Raw genomic sequence first — 15,212 nt, 5'->3', positions numbered from 1 at the left:
CGACTCTCTACAACTCACTGTGATTTTCTGCCGATTATGGGAATGAAGGCTGCGACTGAATATCCTAGGCAAAGTCGTAAAGTGTGACGCCGGCTTTACTCGAGATTTGTGTCCCTTTCTCTTCCGGGAGCCCCTAGCTGGTTTGTGCTGCAGTTGATATTTCTCACCACTAGATGGCAGTCACGGTCAGCGGAAGGCTCCTTGTTGGTTTACGTGAGGGCGGACCTGTGCCTTGGATTTTGACGAGTTATTCAATTGCATAACTCGTGTATCTCAAGGGACATTGACCAGGTGAGACCACCTTGTGGATTGATGTCTGCCTATATCAGAACCCGAATAAGCTTTTGGATTGCAGAACATGGTTTCAGAATAAACAGTGAAACATGGCCCACAGGACACATGTGGAAACTATGTGGAAGATATGGGGCTCAATTAGCTACTAACTCCCAGATGTGCTAGATGGGCCTGAAGGCCTCTTGTTTGCAAGTGCTCTCATGTTCTAGCCCAACCAGGGCCACAAGCACGATGGCTGCTTGCTCAGTCTGGTCTCTCCGAAGCAGTTCCTCACTCCCCCGATGTGCTGGTGCAGGATATCTGTCAGGGCTCGACCATGCCTGTGGTCACAGAGCCAGGGTCACGCCAGCCCCGCAACATTTACTTTTCACAGAACATCACAGAGAGGTGGAGGATATCATTGAGATTAATAATCAGATTTGTTTATAGGAGGTGCCAAATGTAAAATCCAGAAGCTGCCCACCAGGTGATGACTGAAGCTTTATGTCCTGCCAGTACAAAGTGAGGCAGTGAGTGAAGACACAATGCTTGTCAAGCCTGCATGAGGTTTTTCAGGAACCACAGCTGGAAAACTATATGAAGCAAGCTTAACATCTACTTATAACCTTGTAGACGATATCCATCATATCTTACACAAACAATGGGACGCTTTACAGTAACTAAATAAAACAGCAGCACTAACAGCCTGTGTAAGCACTAGTTGAAAGTTTCACACCTCAAACCTGTTTTTACTTAGTTATAATTGAGCGCATCTGTACCTCTTAACCACAGATATAAGTGCAGTGCTCCTAAATGTAACATTCCTTAAAATTCCTGTTCAAAACCCACAGGGTGATTCTGTCAGACTTATTTCTTCCAGGTGTGACAGATGCACTCTGGGCAAAGGATTAGGGAGCTTTATCATGCGCTGCAAGGCATACGTGAGAAGACAATGCAAGTCAACAGGTCCAAGAAAACAACACTGATGCAATGCAACTGAAAACATCTTCGCTCTCTTGCAGTGTGGGGCATGTGCCCAGGGCAGCCATCTTCAGCTCTGCACAAATGTGAGGAATGATAATGATGGCGCTGATTATTGTTATTATAACAGAAAAGAGCTATTTTTAGTTTTCTGTGCAGTAGTTCCAGTTGTACAAATGTGGCTTTTGTGGTTTTTTTCTGACTGGATTTTTCTGGAGTGGAAAGTTCTGCCTTTGGAAAACCGTTGGAAAAATGGACTAATGGGTAAGATCTGGTTTCTGATGCAACAGCGCGCTTGTTGGTGTGGTGTAGTGAAAGGGTGAGCCGGGTACGACAGATGGGCTTGAACACAAGACCAACAAGCCCCTTGCACTGCACTGCTGAGGTGCTGTCCTGAACTGGGCTCAGCATCACTGAGCCGGACTCTGTATTACTGAACTGGACGCAGCATCACTGAGCCGGACTCTGTATTACTGAACTGGACGCAGCATCACTGAGCCGGACTCTGTATTACTGAACTGGACTGAACTGGACGCAGCATTACTGAGCCGGACTCTGTATTACTGAACTGGACGCAGCATTACTGAGCCGGACTCTGTATTACTGAACTGGGAGCAGCAGTACTGCAGCTTTGCTCAGCAGGTGTACAGCACTGCTGGTTCAGGTCACCTGGGGTCTCACAGGCTGTGGAATCCAGCTTTCCCTCAAGGCATGTTTGTGTTAATCTCACAAAGCCTTTTATTTGACATATGCTGTCTATTTTTCCATGTAGGTTTTCAGCTAAGTGATAAAATGTGATCTCCAAATCTCTTTAAATTTATTGAGAAAAACAAACTAATTTTATGGGCAGCAAACCTTTTTCCAAGCCAGCATAGATCATAAAGACAGCAGGTTGCTCAACTACGATGCTCTTGACTGTATGGTGGAGGTTTTGCTCTGGATAATGACCAAGACCTTGTGACTGCAGCTCTGTCTGGGCTGAGTATGGACGGATATGGACTTCAATTGTTTCTGAGATAAAGTGAAATATTTGTCTGAGGCATTGGAGAAAACCATGAAACTGATTTTAACCTTAATTGAAATATGCTGATCATCAGAAGCAGCTTATCACTTATATGTTCATGAAAATGATAATATGTTTTGTAGCAGCTGTCCTGAGGCAGTCTTGTTATGGTGATGAACAACATGGTTTACTGTGAAAGTCAGTCAGTGTGCGTCTCCATTGCTGGCAGCAGTCCAAGCTGCACAACTGTGACTCCTGCTTTACCCTGGGCTGCAGATGCTGTCTTGTGGGATTTTGTCCTGATCAGGCTATAGACCCTGGTCATGAGCCTGTTTGCTGGGCTCTGAGCCCTGGATACCACGTCACCCCAGCTCATCCCACAGACATTCAGTGGGGCTCAAGTCTGGTGAGGAGGTTCTCTGCTGTACAACAGCCCCTTTCTGATCTCGCAAGGAAGCTGTTGACACACGAGCAGCGAGAGGATGTGTCTTGTCCTGCTGGAATGGTGGCACGTCAGGACGAGCCAGCAGGAAGAGCAGTGAGGTCCCAAGACTGATCGTGGTCAGTGCAGTGCTGTCCACCCAGGCTGCTGTCAATCACTTCAAGTGGGTTTAACCAGCAACTAGACGCTCCTGCCCAGATCATCTCACTTGTACCTCCCCATAGACTGGTCTGTTGCACATGGAAATTGTATTGTTCTCCAAATTTGCTCCACACTCACTCACATCCATCAGGCTGACTGACACAAAACCTTGATTCATTACAAAAATTACTGGCCTTTCAGATGTGCCAGAGAGAAGGGCAGTGCCCTCTGCAGCCACAGCTGTGATGATCTCTGTCCAGATGTGCCAGAGAGAAGGGCAGTGCCCTCTGCAGCCACAGCTGTGATGAGCTCTGTCCAGATGTGCCAGAGAGAAGGGCAGTGCCCTCTGCAGCCACAGCTGTGATGAGCTCTGTCCAGATGTGCCAGAGAGAAGGGCAATGCCCTCTGCAGCCACAGCTGGAACGGCCTCTGTGTGTCGTGGTGTCCTACTCTTCCCCTGGCTTTCATCTGCTGCTTCAGTGTGAAAGCTTTCTCGCCAAGATCTTGTCCCGAACTTGACCCTAGAGTCACTTAATCTCGTGGCCCATAAATTGTGATGAATTCAGTATTTATTTGCTTTGCTCTGTTTTTATTCTGTTCTGGCTTGAGCGTCGCAGTCAGGATTGCAAGTGCGAAGGGTCAGCCAAGTGTGGCCCGACATGAGCGTGCCTCTCTGACTCAGGGGCTCCATCGCTCTCCGTTACCGAGCGACCTGACAGCGCGCTCCTGCGTCTGCTGGCTCCCTGCCCAGAGCGCGGGTGCTGTCTCGGAGAGTTTAGGCCTTTTAGGTTTTCTAATGTGAGGTTTCTTATGTCTTAATTTCTTAATTTCAAACAAGCTCTCTTAGCCCAAAGTGCATGTGAGGTGATTTCATCAGGTTGAGTAGGAGGAAAGGATGTCAGTGAAACACCGCTTGCAGACATGCTCAGTGCGTTGCTGAATGTCTTCCCCTGTACATTTCTTGGCGATAAAGATTCCTGGAAAGTATGGTTCCTGGTGAGAAAATACTCTTCTATTTGAAAGTGCTTGCTGGTTGAAATGAAAAGCAGCTTGACCCAGGAAGGAACTCTGAAAGGTCAAAAATGCAAAATGAAAGGTACCAGATACATGAGGTGTCACATCCATCTTTCTTTTCATATGTGCTCTCATCATGCAATGTCTGTTCCTGGCTAGGTTTCCTAGCCCTCTGTCATCTGCCCGCTTGTGTCTCCTGTCCTCTGTCTGTCTCTCTCGCTCCTCCCCACTCCGGCAACTGACCTGCCCCTCTGTGCTCCAGGCACTATCCTGCCCTGCGCACCCTGGAGCAGCTGGAGCGCGCCTGCCTGCCGAGGGTCAGTCATTACCGCTTCTGCACCATCATGGCCGAGAACATCCCCCGCCTGCGTGAGCAGATCAGGGACGTGTCCATGTCCGACCTCAAGGACTTCCTGGAAAGCATCCGCAAGCACTCGGACAAGATTGGAGAGACCGCCATGAAACAGGTGCGTGTCTGCCGGCCGGGCAGCCCTTTTCTCTCGCTCACACAGGTGCCCGCCGAGGCACAGGGGCGGCCTCACGATCCCAGGGCAGGGGCGTCCTTGGCTCATTCATGTCTTTGCGGTGCGGTTAAGTGAGTAATGTAGAGGAACCGAGAGAGCTGCGCAGTGGACTGGACAGAAGCATCGCCCTGGCCACTCCCTTGTCTTCACACGTCACTGCTCCTCCGCCCCGCGAGACGAGATCCGGCACATGGATCTGCAGGGAAAGCTACCCAAGTCCTTGCAGCTGCCAGGCAGCGGCATGCTCTTTTCCCCCACTCCTCCTAATAAAATGCCTTCCCTGGATGTGGAGTGAGAGTTGGGAAAGCACAAAGGGGAATCCTCTGGAGAGCGACGGTGGGGTTGATGGGGGTGGGGGGCAGGCTGATGTGTTTTGTGCCGTTTTCTGGGGAGCCTGGTGTGTCAGTACTGGGAGGTAATTGTGCGATTCCTGCTGTCTCTTCAGGCCAGTTCTGTGCTGTATCCTTTGCTGTCTCCCTGTAGCCAGGCGCTCCCTCTGTAGTGTGTCGTAGTCGCCTGACTCATGTTCGAAGGCTGGCGCTGGCATGGGCAGCCCTGCGTTGGCATCACGCCCCTCGGTGCCACTGGTGTGACTCACCAGTGTGGCGCTCGGTCCGCACGCGGTCTGTGCCTCTCCTCCGCGACCCTGCGACCTTTCCTCCGATTGGCAGCGCGCGGCGCCCTGACGTTTGCAGCGGTTCAGCCAGAGTTGAGAGATAATTGCTCGAAGGAGCAGCGGTGGGGATGGTATGTGTTTTTTTTCCCTGCTTCCCAGCCCCTCGAGGCCCAGCTTTGAATCTGGTCCGGATTTCAAAGCATGTGCTAAACTTCTCCCTGCTGCTGATTAAACCAGCGCGCCCTGGGGAGGAGAGGGGGACTGGCACAAGCCCCAGTGAGGCATCTGCTGAGGGGGCGCTTGTTTATTAAAATGAAAGTGTGACAGGCCAACACATTTCAACCTCCATTATGGCTGCTCTGGGAGGAAATGTCTCAGTGTGATTATAATTCCTTTATCTGATTTCCCAAGGACATTTATTCTCTCCGCTCTGGTGAGAACAGCTCCCAGTTCTTCAGCTTTTTTTCCCCCTGTCCTTTTTCTCATTCATCTTCCTGTTAGCTCTTTGTTGTGTTCTGCTGCATCCATTGAGAAGGTCCAACTGCATCTGCAGGCCGTGACAGAGGTTTAGACAAGCGGGGTTCAGTCTGTGCACTGGAGGGTCATGGGGAGTTTTAGACAAGTGGGGTTCAGTCTGTGCACTGGAGGGTCATGGGGACTTTTAGACAAGCGGGGTTCAGTCTGTGCACTGGAGGGTCATGGGGAGTTTTAGACAAGTGGGGTTCAGTCTGTGCACTGGAGGGTCATGGGGAGTTTTAGACAAGCGGGGTTCAGTCTGTGCACTGGAGGGTCATGGGGAGTTTTAGACAAGCGGGGTTCAGTCTGTGCACTGGAGGGTCATGGGGAGTTTTAGACCAGCAGTGCTACAGGTCTGTGTAAAGAATTTAGTTGTACTATTTTGTGGTGATTTGGTTCCCTGAGTTGATACTTCTTCATGGTGTTTATTGGTTTCAAACCCCCTTTCTCCAAATTAGAAAAGGCTCTTATTCTTGCAATGGAAAGTCACAGTACTGCACAAGTTTGCCAGTTAATGTTCCAAACTATGCGACTGTCCAGATCATGGTTCTTGTTAGGAACTTTCTGAAGAACAGTGACATCACTGTTATTAACCAACAGGTAACCAGTCCGTTATTTAAAAGAAGTAAGGCAACTGAGGCCTTAGGTTGAGATGGATATTGTTACTTCTTGGGCAGAACATTGGTGTTTAAGATGGTGTTTAAGTGAGTTAATATTTTTTCATGTTACTGCCTGTCTTTGTGCTAAAAGAATTGTTGAGCAACAATGCTCAGTTGGTTATTGTATAGAATATGCAGCCTTTATTAAATTAAATAACGAAAAGGTGTACCTTGTACATTTTTCTCTTTAACCCAGATCACCACCTAACCTACTAGGCAACAGTGATATAGCAAAATTTAGTGTGGGCCTGTCTGACCCTACTGAAAGGGAAACAAGGCTGAGATCTCACAGGTGAGCTCCAGTCCTGGCGAGTCGCTAACACTCCACAGGTATTCCAGAGGTGTGGAAAGGCATTCCGGCCTGGTGGACTCTTGGCTGGAAGATGTGCAGTGCAGTGTAAGATCCGAGTTTGCGGGGCTGTTTGTTTCAAACACATAAGCACCAGTCACTTTCTGCGACAGCTTTGCTTCCTTTGCCCAGCTGGAAGCAGGTGCAGCTCCTGACAGATTTCCAGCACGGTCCTATTGGCATTGTGAATTCTGCGTGCCTTTGAAAATCCTCTGAGTTAAGACTCAATCTAATTAAATTGAAATTCTTCATTAGCAGGCAAACACGTGATATCTTGGTGACTTTATGACTTTGACAAGAAGGTTCTGAGAGCATCCTCTCATTTCTCAGAAGCTGGCGAAGTCGCATGCTGGCGCCAACATGCCATCGCATCCTGGAGGAGCCCAGCGCTGGGAATTTGTCAGGTCTCAGGGTGACCTCAGTTTTGGCATGGCAGACAGGCATGCACGCACCCACAGTGTGGAAACGAGTCCCCTGTTACTCGTGGCCCAGGGTCTGAGCTGCTGTAGGTCGATACCCTGAGCAGGCACCTGGCCTTTCTTTCCTCAGCAGGGGGGACTGAGCCAGGCAGCAGGACATCCTGATAAAACTCAAAAGAGATTTCTGAAAATCTGGGAATGAGTCTCAATCAAATTCACTGCCAGGGGAGTTGAGCTTGGCAGCAGTGTGAAGCAGTGGTCAGGGTTTTGGAATCGGAGCTGGAAGGCTGAGGCTTTGAATCCCAGGTGAGAGTGCTGTTGTAACCCTTGAGCAAGGGTGCCTACCTGAAGTGGTCCATTAACATGCCCAGCTGTGAAGATGGGTACAAACATCGCTTTTAATAAAAGTGTCAACTGAATACATTGGTAATAGATGAGAACACCGCTTTTAAAAACATTAAGAAGGAAACAGCAATTTTCAATATGTTTTGACAGGTGGTATTCAAAAAGCAGTTAAAATATAAATTTTTGCTGTCATTTACGGGGGCTTGTTAGTGTTGATACTGGCTCTTTAACTGGTGTGCCTGTGCTTGATGTGATCTTCACTGTGGGCTGGTGGGAGTCCACCGTGTCAGAACAAGCCACCTTGAAGGCCTGGGAGTGCGAGGCCATTGGCTGAGGACAAGCATGTGCAGAGCACGTGTGTGTGGAGACGCAGCTGGCCAGGCCGGCGGGGCTCCAGAGTGGATGTACGAGAGCATTGATGTGGCGGGGAAACACTATCCTGTGGAGAGGGGGGCCGGAGCGTGCGGGGGGGGGGCAGCCTTCTGGGATTAGGAATGGTTGCGGCTGTGGATTCTCTGTGTTTTCCGGGGCACTGGGAAAAGAAGGTGGGGCGCTTGTAATTGCCGATAAAAGGAAAATGGGGGGTGGGAAAAAAAGTGTTGTTTTGGGTCCATCTGTGCATGGTTTTGCCAGAATTGCGGTCTGCAGCTAAGTAAGGCAACACAGGATTGAACTCAGATGGCACTCATTCTGCTGAAGAGCTTACAGCCCTGCTGAGGTGGCTGAGCCCCTCAAACATGAGCTGTAGGCTGTACACCTCAGGGGACCAGCAGGAGGTGTTCGCAGGTGTGTGTTTGCTCTCTCTGCCCGTGTCCCAGTGATTTCTGTCTGTGATTGCTGCCCCTGTCTCAGCCCCCCTCGGTTCAGTTCTGTTTTATTTTTTGTGAAGCTGCCTTTTACGACGAGCTGTGAAAGAGCACTTTCACAGCTTTTTACACAGACTGTCCAGACTGGCTTGTACAGTGCGATGAGTCACGAGGAAGTTGCCTTACCTGGATGTAAAGCAGAGCAGTGTCTCGCCGAGTCACTGCGCAGCGTCAGGAGTGGAGGAGAGAAGAACAGCCCTGTAAGGAGGAGAGGAAACCTCTGGGGGCCCGAGGCCTGGTGATGCGCCGCCTCTGGGCACGAGCTGTGTGGTGAGGTCGTGAGTGCACTTGCGTGAGCTGCGCTGAGACAGGTCGTATGTGTTCTGTGAGGCTCAGAGTGTGAAAGTGAGTGTGCAGTGGGAGTGGGAAATCTCTTATTGTGTTGAATTGGTGGTATCCATCCCTGAAGATTATACTTAAAAATACTTATCAACCTTATCACCAATTTTCACCATTCACCAATTTTCCTGTGTTGACTACAGAGTATGTCTTACACAACTTCGAGCTAAGAACTGTGTGAGCCTGTGTTGTCAGCAGTGAAATGAGTAAAAGGTTAACTTCACGTTGAGAAGTAGAAAGACGACATGTTTCGGCTGTAGGGCTGATTTTATGTGTGTCTTTATCAGGTAGTGTGAGGTGACTTTACAGGTTTTCCCCGTAAACGGGAGACCATCTTAGCTCATGGCTGCAGCACAGGGCATGAGGTTTGAGGTTTTGAAGTGTTCTGGAGGAGACGCTGGTGTTTGGAGAGGTGCTGAGCTGGGGGCTGTGGGGGACTGAGAATGGGTTTGGCGCTGGTCTCCTCGGCCGGAAGACCAGTTTCCTGTCCAAACACCTGCAGCAGGACGCCAGTGGGGCATGAGGACAGGCAGCCGGTGTTGTGAGGGAGTAGGAACAGAACTGCAAGAGCAGACTGCCGGAGGAGAGGTACAAGCAATTCATCCAAGGCTAGATGGTCCCGTGTTGCATATAAATTTTAGAAACCTGGAACAGATGTCTCATGTTGTGTAGAAGACCGTTTTTGAATCTAATTAAATCCCCAGAGTGATTTGATTTTTATATTATCAGTCATATTATCAAGCATTATCAGCTTGTGCATATCAAACACGCTTTTCTTTTGTTGTTCCTGCTTTTTTCTCCCCACTTGAGCTCCTCTAAGTGGGAGATGTGGTTGACACCGGGGCTGTCAGCCGGCTGGTTGATCTTCTGCACCCACGTCACAAGGGAAGGGAGCTGCTTCTGCTCTCTTCTTGCCCACTGAGGACAGGCAGGAGGTGACCCTGGAGTGAGTGGGTAGGGTCGGAGCAAACCCATTGCCTACCCGCCGGTGGTTTACACTGTGTGTCCTCTCTGTAAGAGCTGGAACTAGTACTTTATTCAAGGTGGGTGTGGGGCGCACAGGAGTAATAGAAAAATCTAAAATGACAATAAAAGGGGTTATTTTTAGAGCTCGTAGCGTAAAGACCAGAAGTAATTAGGCAGTTTGCTTTGCGCTCCTCGTGCACTGAGGCCGGAGTGGAGCTCCTCCATCCCCGGTGTGTTTCTGCAGTAGTTGAATGGCAAGGGCTCGCTGGCCGGCTGTGGTGTTTGAGCGGACAGCCTTCTCCCTGCAGTGAGGCGCCTCTGGGATGTCCTCGCCGTGCTGCCGGGTTATTCGGTGGGGGACAGACCCCCTGCAGCGAGGGGCCCGACCGCCTTCCCCGGAATAACTGGTGCGAGCTGCAACGGCCGCGCACCTCTGTAAAGGTGAAAGGTCAGGAGGCACGGACTCTGGGTGAGCTGTCAGCTGCACTGTTGTCTGTTCTAGGGAAGGGGTAGGGGGGCGGTGGAACTGCAGGAGGATTCTCTCTTGTGCCTGATGGTGCAGGGAGCATGTCTGCAGTGCAGGCCAGCAACGTTTTGAAGCAGAGTCGTACCTGAAGAGTTCAGCAGCGCGGCGACTCAGAGCCCCTCGTGAGCGCAGACGCCCCGCTGCGCGCAGGGAGAGCGAGGGTGGCCTTCAGGGTGCGTCCCGGCAGCTCGTGATATGAAAGTGTGAGCAAACCTGCCAGAAGATGAAAAGCAGCTGTGGGAGTACCCCAGCTGTGCCTGGAATCCCAGAAGTTTGGAGTGAATAGGAATTCACGGATAGAAATGAAAGCCAAACAGTTTTGAAAGAAATATTTTGACCCATAGTTCACTAAAACAACCACACGGACTGTTCTTTATGTCATTTAGAATACTTGCAGAACCAATGAAATCCAGTCCGGTCCTGGAAATCCACCTATTTTCTGTAAGTTGGGATTCATGGCTGTGCGGTCAGACTCTTGGCCTGTGCCGTGTCTTCACCTGAGAGCCAGGTGAGGCCCAGCTCGGGGCCTCTGTGTGTGAAAGCTCTTTCACCAGCACCCGCAGGGCCCAGCATCCTGTTTGTTTTATTCGTCTTGGAATCTGGTTTCCGGGGGCTCTTGCCCGATCTCGTGTGTGATGTAGGACACTATATTGAGGGCTGGCTGAGCTGACCAGCTCCAGTGAGGCTGGCGTGTCAGCTGAACCCTGTACGCACCGAAGGCTGACTGTGGTGTTCCTCAGATCCCAGCTCTGCATATGGGGAAGCCCACAGGGCTTTTTTCAGCGTGTTGTCTGCCTCAGAGTAAAGATGTGCTGTTACTGAAGTGTTTAACTTTTAACACTGAATTTAAATCCTAACATACCTGCCATGGCAAACCTGTACAGAGCCTGGTGCTGGAAGAAGGCTCTTGACAACAGTAGAGTGGGGGTTTTGTGATCTGTAATTAGTGGGTGAGCCTTAGTGCTGTAGTTTTAATTAATGTGGTGCACACTTTTATAAATAGGTAATGTCAGACAGCTGAGTGTTTGCCAGCGACTGAAATTTATTGGCCTCCTGTTGCAGTCCATTACAGCTGGAGTCCTTATTTAATGCACCTTAAGGTCAGGATAAGCCTGATGATATTTCCCAGATTGTTGAAGGTTGTCCTTGGCTCAGCTCCCTGTATTTGAAGTGCAGTTTTCCAGTTAGATGCATCACATTTGCCGGGTGACTGCAGAGTTCAGCCACTGCCTCCGGGCTCCTCGGCTCTCCCCACCTGTACGATGGGAAAAACAGCCTCTCGCTCGAAGGCCTGCGTTTCTGTAATTGTGCCCCGGAGCTCAGCTAGGTTACAGCTCTGTAGCGTGACTGTGAAGCGGCTCAGTCCCAGTTGCTAAGTATTCATATGCCACCCATCTGCAGGAAATTTGCATCTGTGGCGAAACCAGCTAACATGCACCATGTGCTGTTTATTGTGCAATCAGGGCTCCGCTGTGGCGCTGTGGACTGCCTGGGTCTTCCCAGGAGGGAGCTGTGATGCGATGAGTGCCTGTGAGAGGACAGCAGCTATTGGCAGTGTTCTCAGAGCCTAATCCTAAATGGAGCAGATTCAAGATTAAAGATCATACAGTGGTCATGACAGGTCATGACCCGCCAGGAGGGTTCCAGTGTGTTGTAGCAGCTCTTTACACAAATTTGAGGACATTAGACTCCCCAAGAACAATTACAAGTAAGAGGAGGCAGAACTCTTCCTTAATGCCTGTGTAGTTCCTTGTAGCTATTTAGATCCGGATCTCCATCTGTCCGGTCCTGGGAGGGGCTGGATCAATCAGGAGATACGGTATTGCTTGGAAGCACTTTTGCACACCCTTTTGATTCCTTGCTAAGGAAATAGAGCTCACAGGTTTCTTTTGCGGCTCAGCTTTGTTCAAAGTCTGTTTTGCGTTGTGCTTCTGTGATTTTGTTTCCAGCAAGATTCTTTGCATAAACTACTAAATAAGACTTCAGTTGACTAATTTGACAGTTCGGGGGCAGGAGGTTACCCTCGTGTTGCGGTGCGGGTCTGTAATAAGTATTATGTCCTAGGATCTGTGGAGGAGTAATACATGACACCTCTTTCCCTTCCGAGACAAAGACCAGCACGGTAATGCAGTCCAGTCCTGGCATTGTCAGAATTGGGTCTTGGTCCTGCCCAGAGCGGACCCGGAGCTTGCCAGTTGCTCTTGGCACGTGCACTGCCCATGTGGCGTTGTGGTGCACGTGCTGACGACCTGCCTGTGCTAGACTGTGGATTGCGTGCACTGTAGAGGTTACTGCAGGAGGCACATGGTAATATGAGGCCAGTTCAACTAGACTGTGCTTTAGCAAACACGTGGCGTGAAGGAGAGGTGCTTTTTGCACAGGGCACACTCATGCAAGCATGTCATATTCCAGATTCTAATTAAAATATGTAAATGACACTTAACACTATAGCTGTCCTGCATCCCCTCTGCCTGTTGTGAGCTTTAGAAAAAAACTTGTAGACAGGTTTAAATCATGTGCTCATGCATTGCATGCAGGGCTGGATTATCTGTCATTCAAAAGTTTGCATGTTTCTCGGACATAAGAACATAAGAAAGCTCAGAAACGAGACGAGCCCATCATGCTCGTTCGGTGAAGGCTCAGAATCATCAAGGCAGTGATACCCAGAGGGAGAGCGGTCGTCCTCTGAGCTGGAGCAACATGTGCCAGGCTAGTGAGACAAGGCTCCTGACTCAGAAGTCGAGAGCCTTCCCAGACTGCAGGACCTTGCACACTGTGTGCTGATTAAACAGAGAACAAGAAATGTTTAAGATTATTTTAACTGCACGGCGGCCTGTGCATTTTTACTCAGACTAAGGAGATGAGCATGAAACATCCAGAACCTGCAGCTGGTAAAATCTGACATGGTACCACAGCTCAGTCCGAGACTTATTTCCATTTCTGTATATGCTTCTGAAGAAGGACAGAGTTAAAGTGACTCTGGATACTCCTATGTTTGTCCCTGCGAAATTGAATTATACTCCTGCAGTTTCAGGGGATTTCCATGGTTTCTTTTAACTCTCCACATGCATCTGCAGGGTAATTTTGCTGTGTGAATGTCTCTCAATTGAACAATCTGGGCTGGTTATAAGGATCCTCTGTTCTTTGCGGAGGTGGGGTGTGATTTTGGATTTGATATCAACAGAGGTGTGAAGCACAAAAAGCAGCCGGGTTTTGCTGTGGTGTGCTCAGCTGTAGCTTTGTGGTACTTTTTGCTATCGCGGGATATAGTTGATCTGCTTCTAGCTAGAAAATTCCAATAAATGAAAATCAACAGAATGTCTTTGGAGTTGGTCCAGTGCTTCCATCTAATATCCAGACACTCTCTGTGGTTCCAGATACTCAGTCTGCAGTTTTAACCGGGACTTATATGCTTGTTTCTCAGATATTGTCTTTATATTCAATAATTACAGACCTTCATTTCCACAGTCTCGGGTATAACGTGTTTCATGTGGAAGTTTGGTTGGCACTTTTCTAGACGCCTCAGTTAATCATTTTGAAATGCAGATAGGCCAGAGACAGCGCCATGGTGACAGTCGTGTTCACAGGCCAGAGACAGCGCCATGGTGACAGTTGTGCTTGAGTCCAGTTTTGCGCTGGTGCCGAAGATTCGGCGTGTTTTTGGAGCTGATCCCTGTGTTCTAGATCAGTGGTTCTCAACCTTTTTGGACCACATACCACCCCTGATCAAGCCAAGTTCATCCTGATCATCCAAGTACCACCTACAAGTCATACTCTCATAGGAACCCCAGAAATTCTCAATGACCAAGATGAGCACACGTGCGCGCACACACTCACTTACACATGTAAGAAATATTATAATAAACTTTATTTGATATAGCGCCTTTAAAGGTGGCTTCTCAAAGTGCTTTACAGAAAAAAAACCAGGAACAACAATTAAAAATAAACAATAAAAAAGCACCATTTTAGTGAGAAGGGTGAGCCTGTTTAGTCGAGCAAAGCAGATGTGAATTAATTTCTCGAGCCTTGATACAATTCACAGCAGAGTCTAACGAATATTAAATCGTCAGGCATTTTCTTGACAGCAAACGTCTCGCGGTGGATATTGCAATGAGTCCATTCATTTGTGGAGCAACCTCTCTAATTCGTGCAACTACACCGCTGTGTCGGCTTGTCATTGCTCTAGCACCGTCTGTACAAACTCTGATGCATTTTTTCCAGACGATGCCATTCTCTTCGATAAATTCATCCAGAAGCTGAAATATGTGCTCTCCTGTAGTTCCTGTTGGTAGTGACTTACAGAACAAAAAGTCCTCATGGGACGTACCCTCAAACTCGTATCTAACGTAAAGGAGGAAATTGGCCAAATCACCTTCATCTACGGACTCATCTAATTGCAGTGAAAAGCAGCTGCTCATCTTAACGCGCTCTATCAGCGTACTTTTGACATCATCTGCCATATTAATAATTCTACTGTGTCCTTCAGAGGCGGCAGCAGGTCGAGCAGTTTAGCAGCTTTTTCTCCACACATAATACGTGTCGGCTCTTTTGCCAACGGTAAATAAGGTTCTTCAAAAATAGTGTGGGGCTTACCTGCTTTAGCAATCCGCAAGCTTGCATTTTTCCCCGTTTCTGTTTCAGTAGTCCGTCTCAGAAGTTAAAAAGATTTTTTTTAATGTGCATGGGAGCGAAACACAGAGACGCTCGGTGTATTTTTCTCAAATTAACCTAGAACAGTTCTTAAATATTTTCTGTTATCTATCACGCTTTCCTGTGCTCACACGATTGCCAGCATTTGTAGCACACATTTCTTTGCGTTCTTGTGCTCATAACATTGGCATTATTCCAAAATCATGCACATTCTCCTACCTCCCTATTTGCAGGAGATAGTTTTTTTTAATTACAATTGGTCACTTGCGTTCGTAGCATGCATTCCTATACAATGGTATAGAATTACATTGTAGCTCTTCTGTCCACTCAAGTATTAGTGTGCGCTGTATCGTAGTACGAAGGCTGCGTATTCGACACATATTAAAATAGAAAATATGAAAACCCATCCCGATTTTTCATTGCACACAACAAAGATCCAGGGTCATATGGCGTACCACCTGGCGGCGCTCTGCGTACCACTTGTGGTACGCGTACCATAGTTTGAGAACCACTGCTCTAGATAACTCCCCTCTCGCCCCTCATTGTGCACGACCCCTCTCTGCCTGGAACACGACCCCCCTCG

The 15,212-nt window shown here is 48.8% G+C and overlaps 1 protein-coding gene across 2 annotated transcripts in view; it reads left to right on the top strand.

The window, feature by feature from the left end:
* exoc6b (exocyst complex component 6B) overlaps nt 1-15,212 on the top strand; it is a 150,892-nt gene that overhangs the window by 21,331 nt on the left and 114,349 nt on the right. For both annotated transcript variants that reach the window (XM_015343850.2, XM_006629096.3), the window contains exon 6: nt 4,117-4,321. In XM_015343850.2, the coding sequence (XP_015199336.1) occupies nt 4,117-4,321 (205 nt within the window). The remainder of the gene's footprint in view (nt 1-4,116; nt 4,322-15,212) is intronic.

This window comes from Lepisosteus oculatus, chromosome 1, assembly GCF_040954835.1.
Source record: "Lepisosteus oculatus isolate fLepOcu1 chromosome 1, fLepOcu1.hap2, whole genome shotgun sequence".
NCBI classification, from domain to species: Eukaryota; Metazoa; Chordata; class Actinopteri; order Semionotiformes; family Lepisosteidae; genus Lepisosteus; species Lepisosteus oculatus.
The sequence above is the reverse complement of the archived record's forward strand: the minus strand, read 5'-3'. Positions and strand labels throughout refer to the sequence as shown.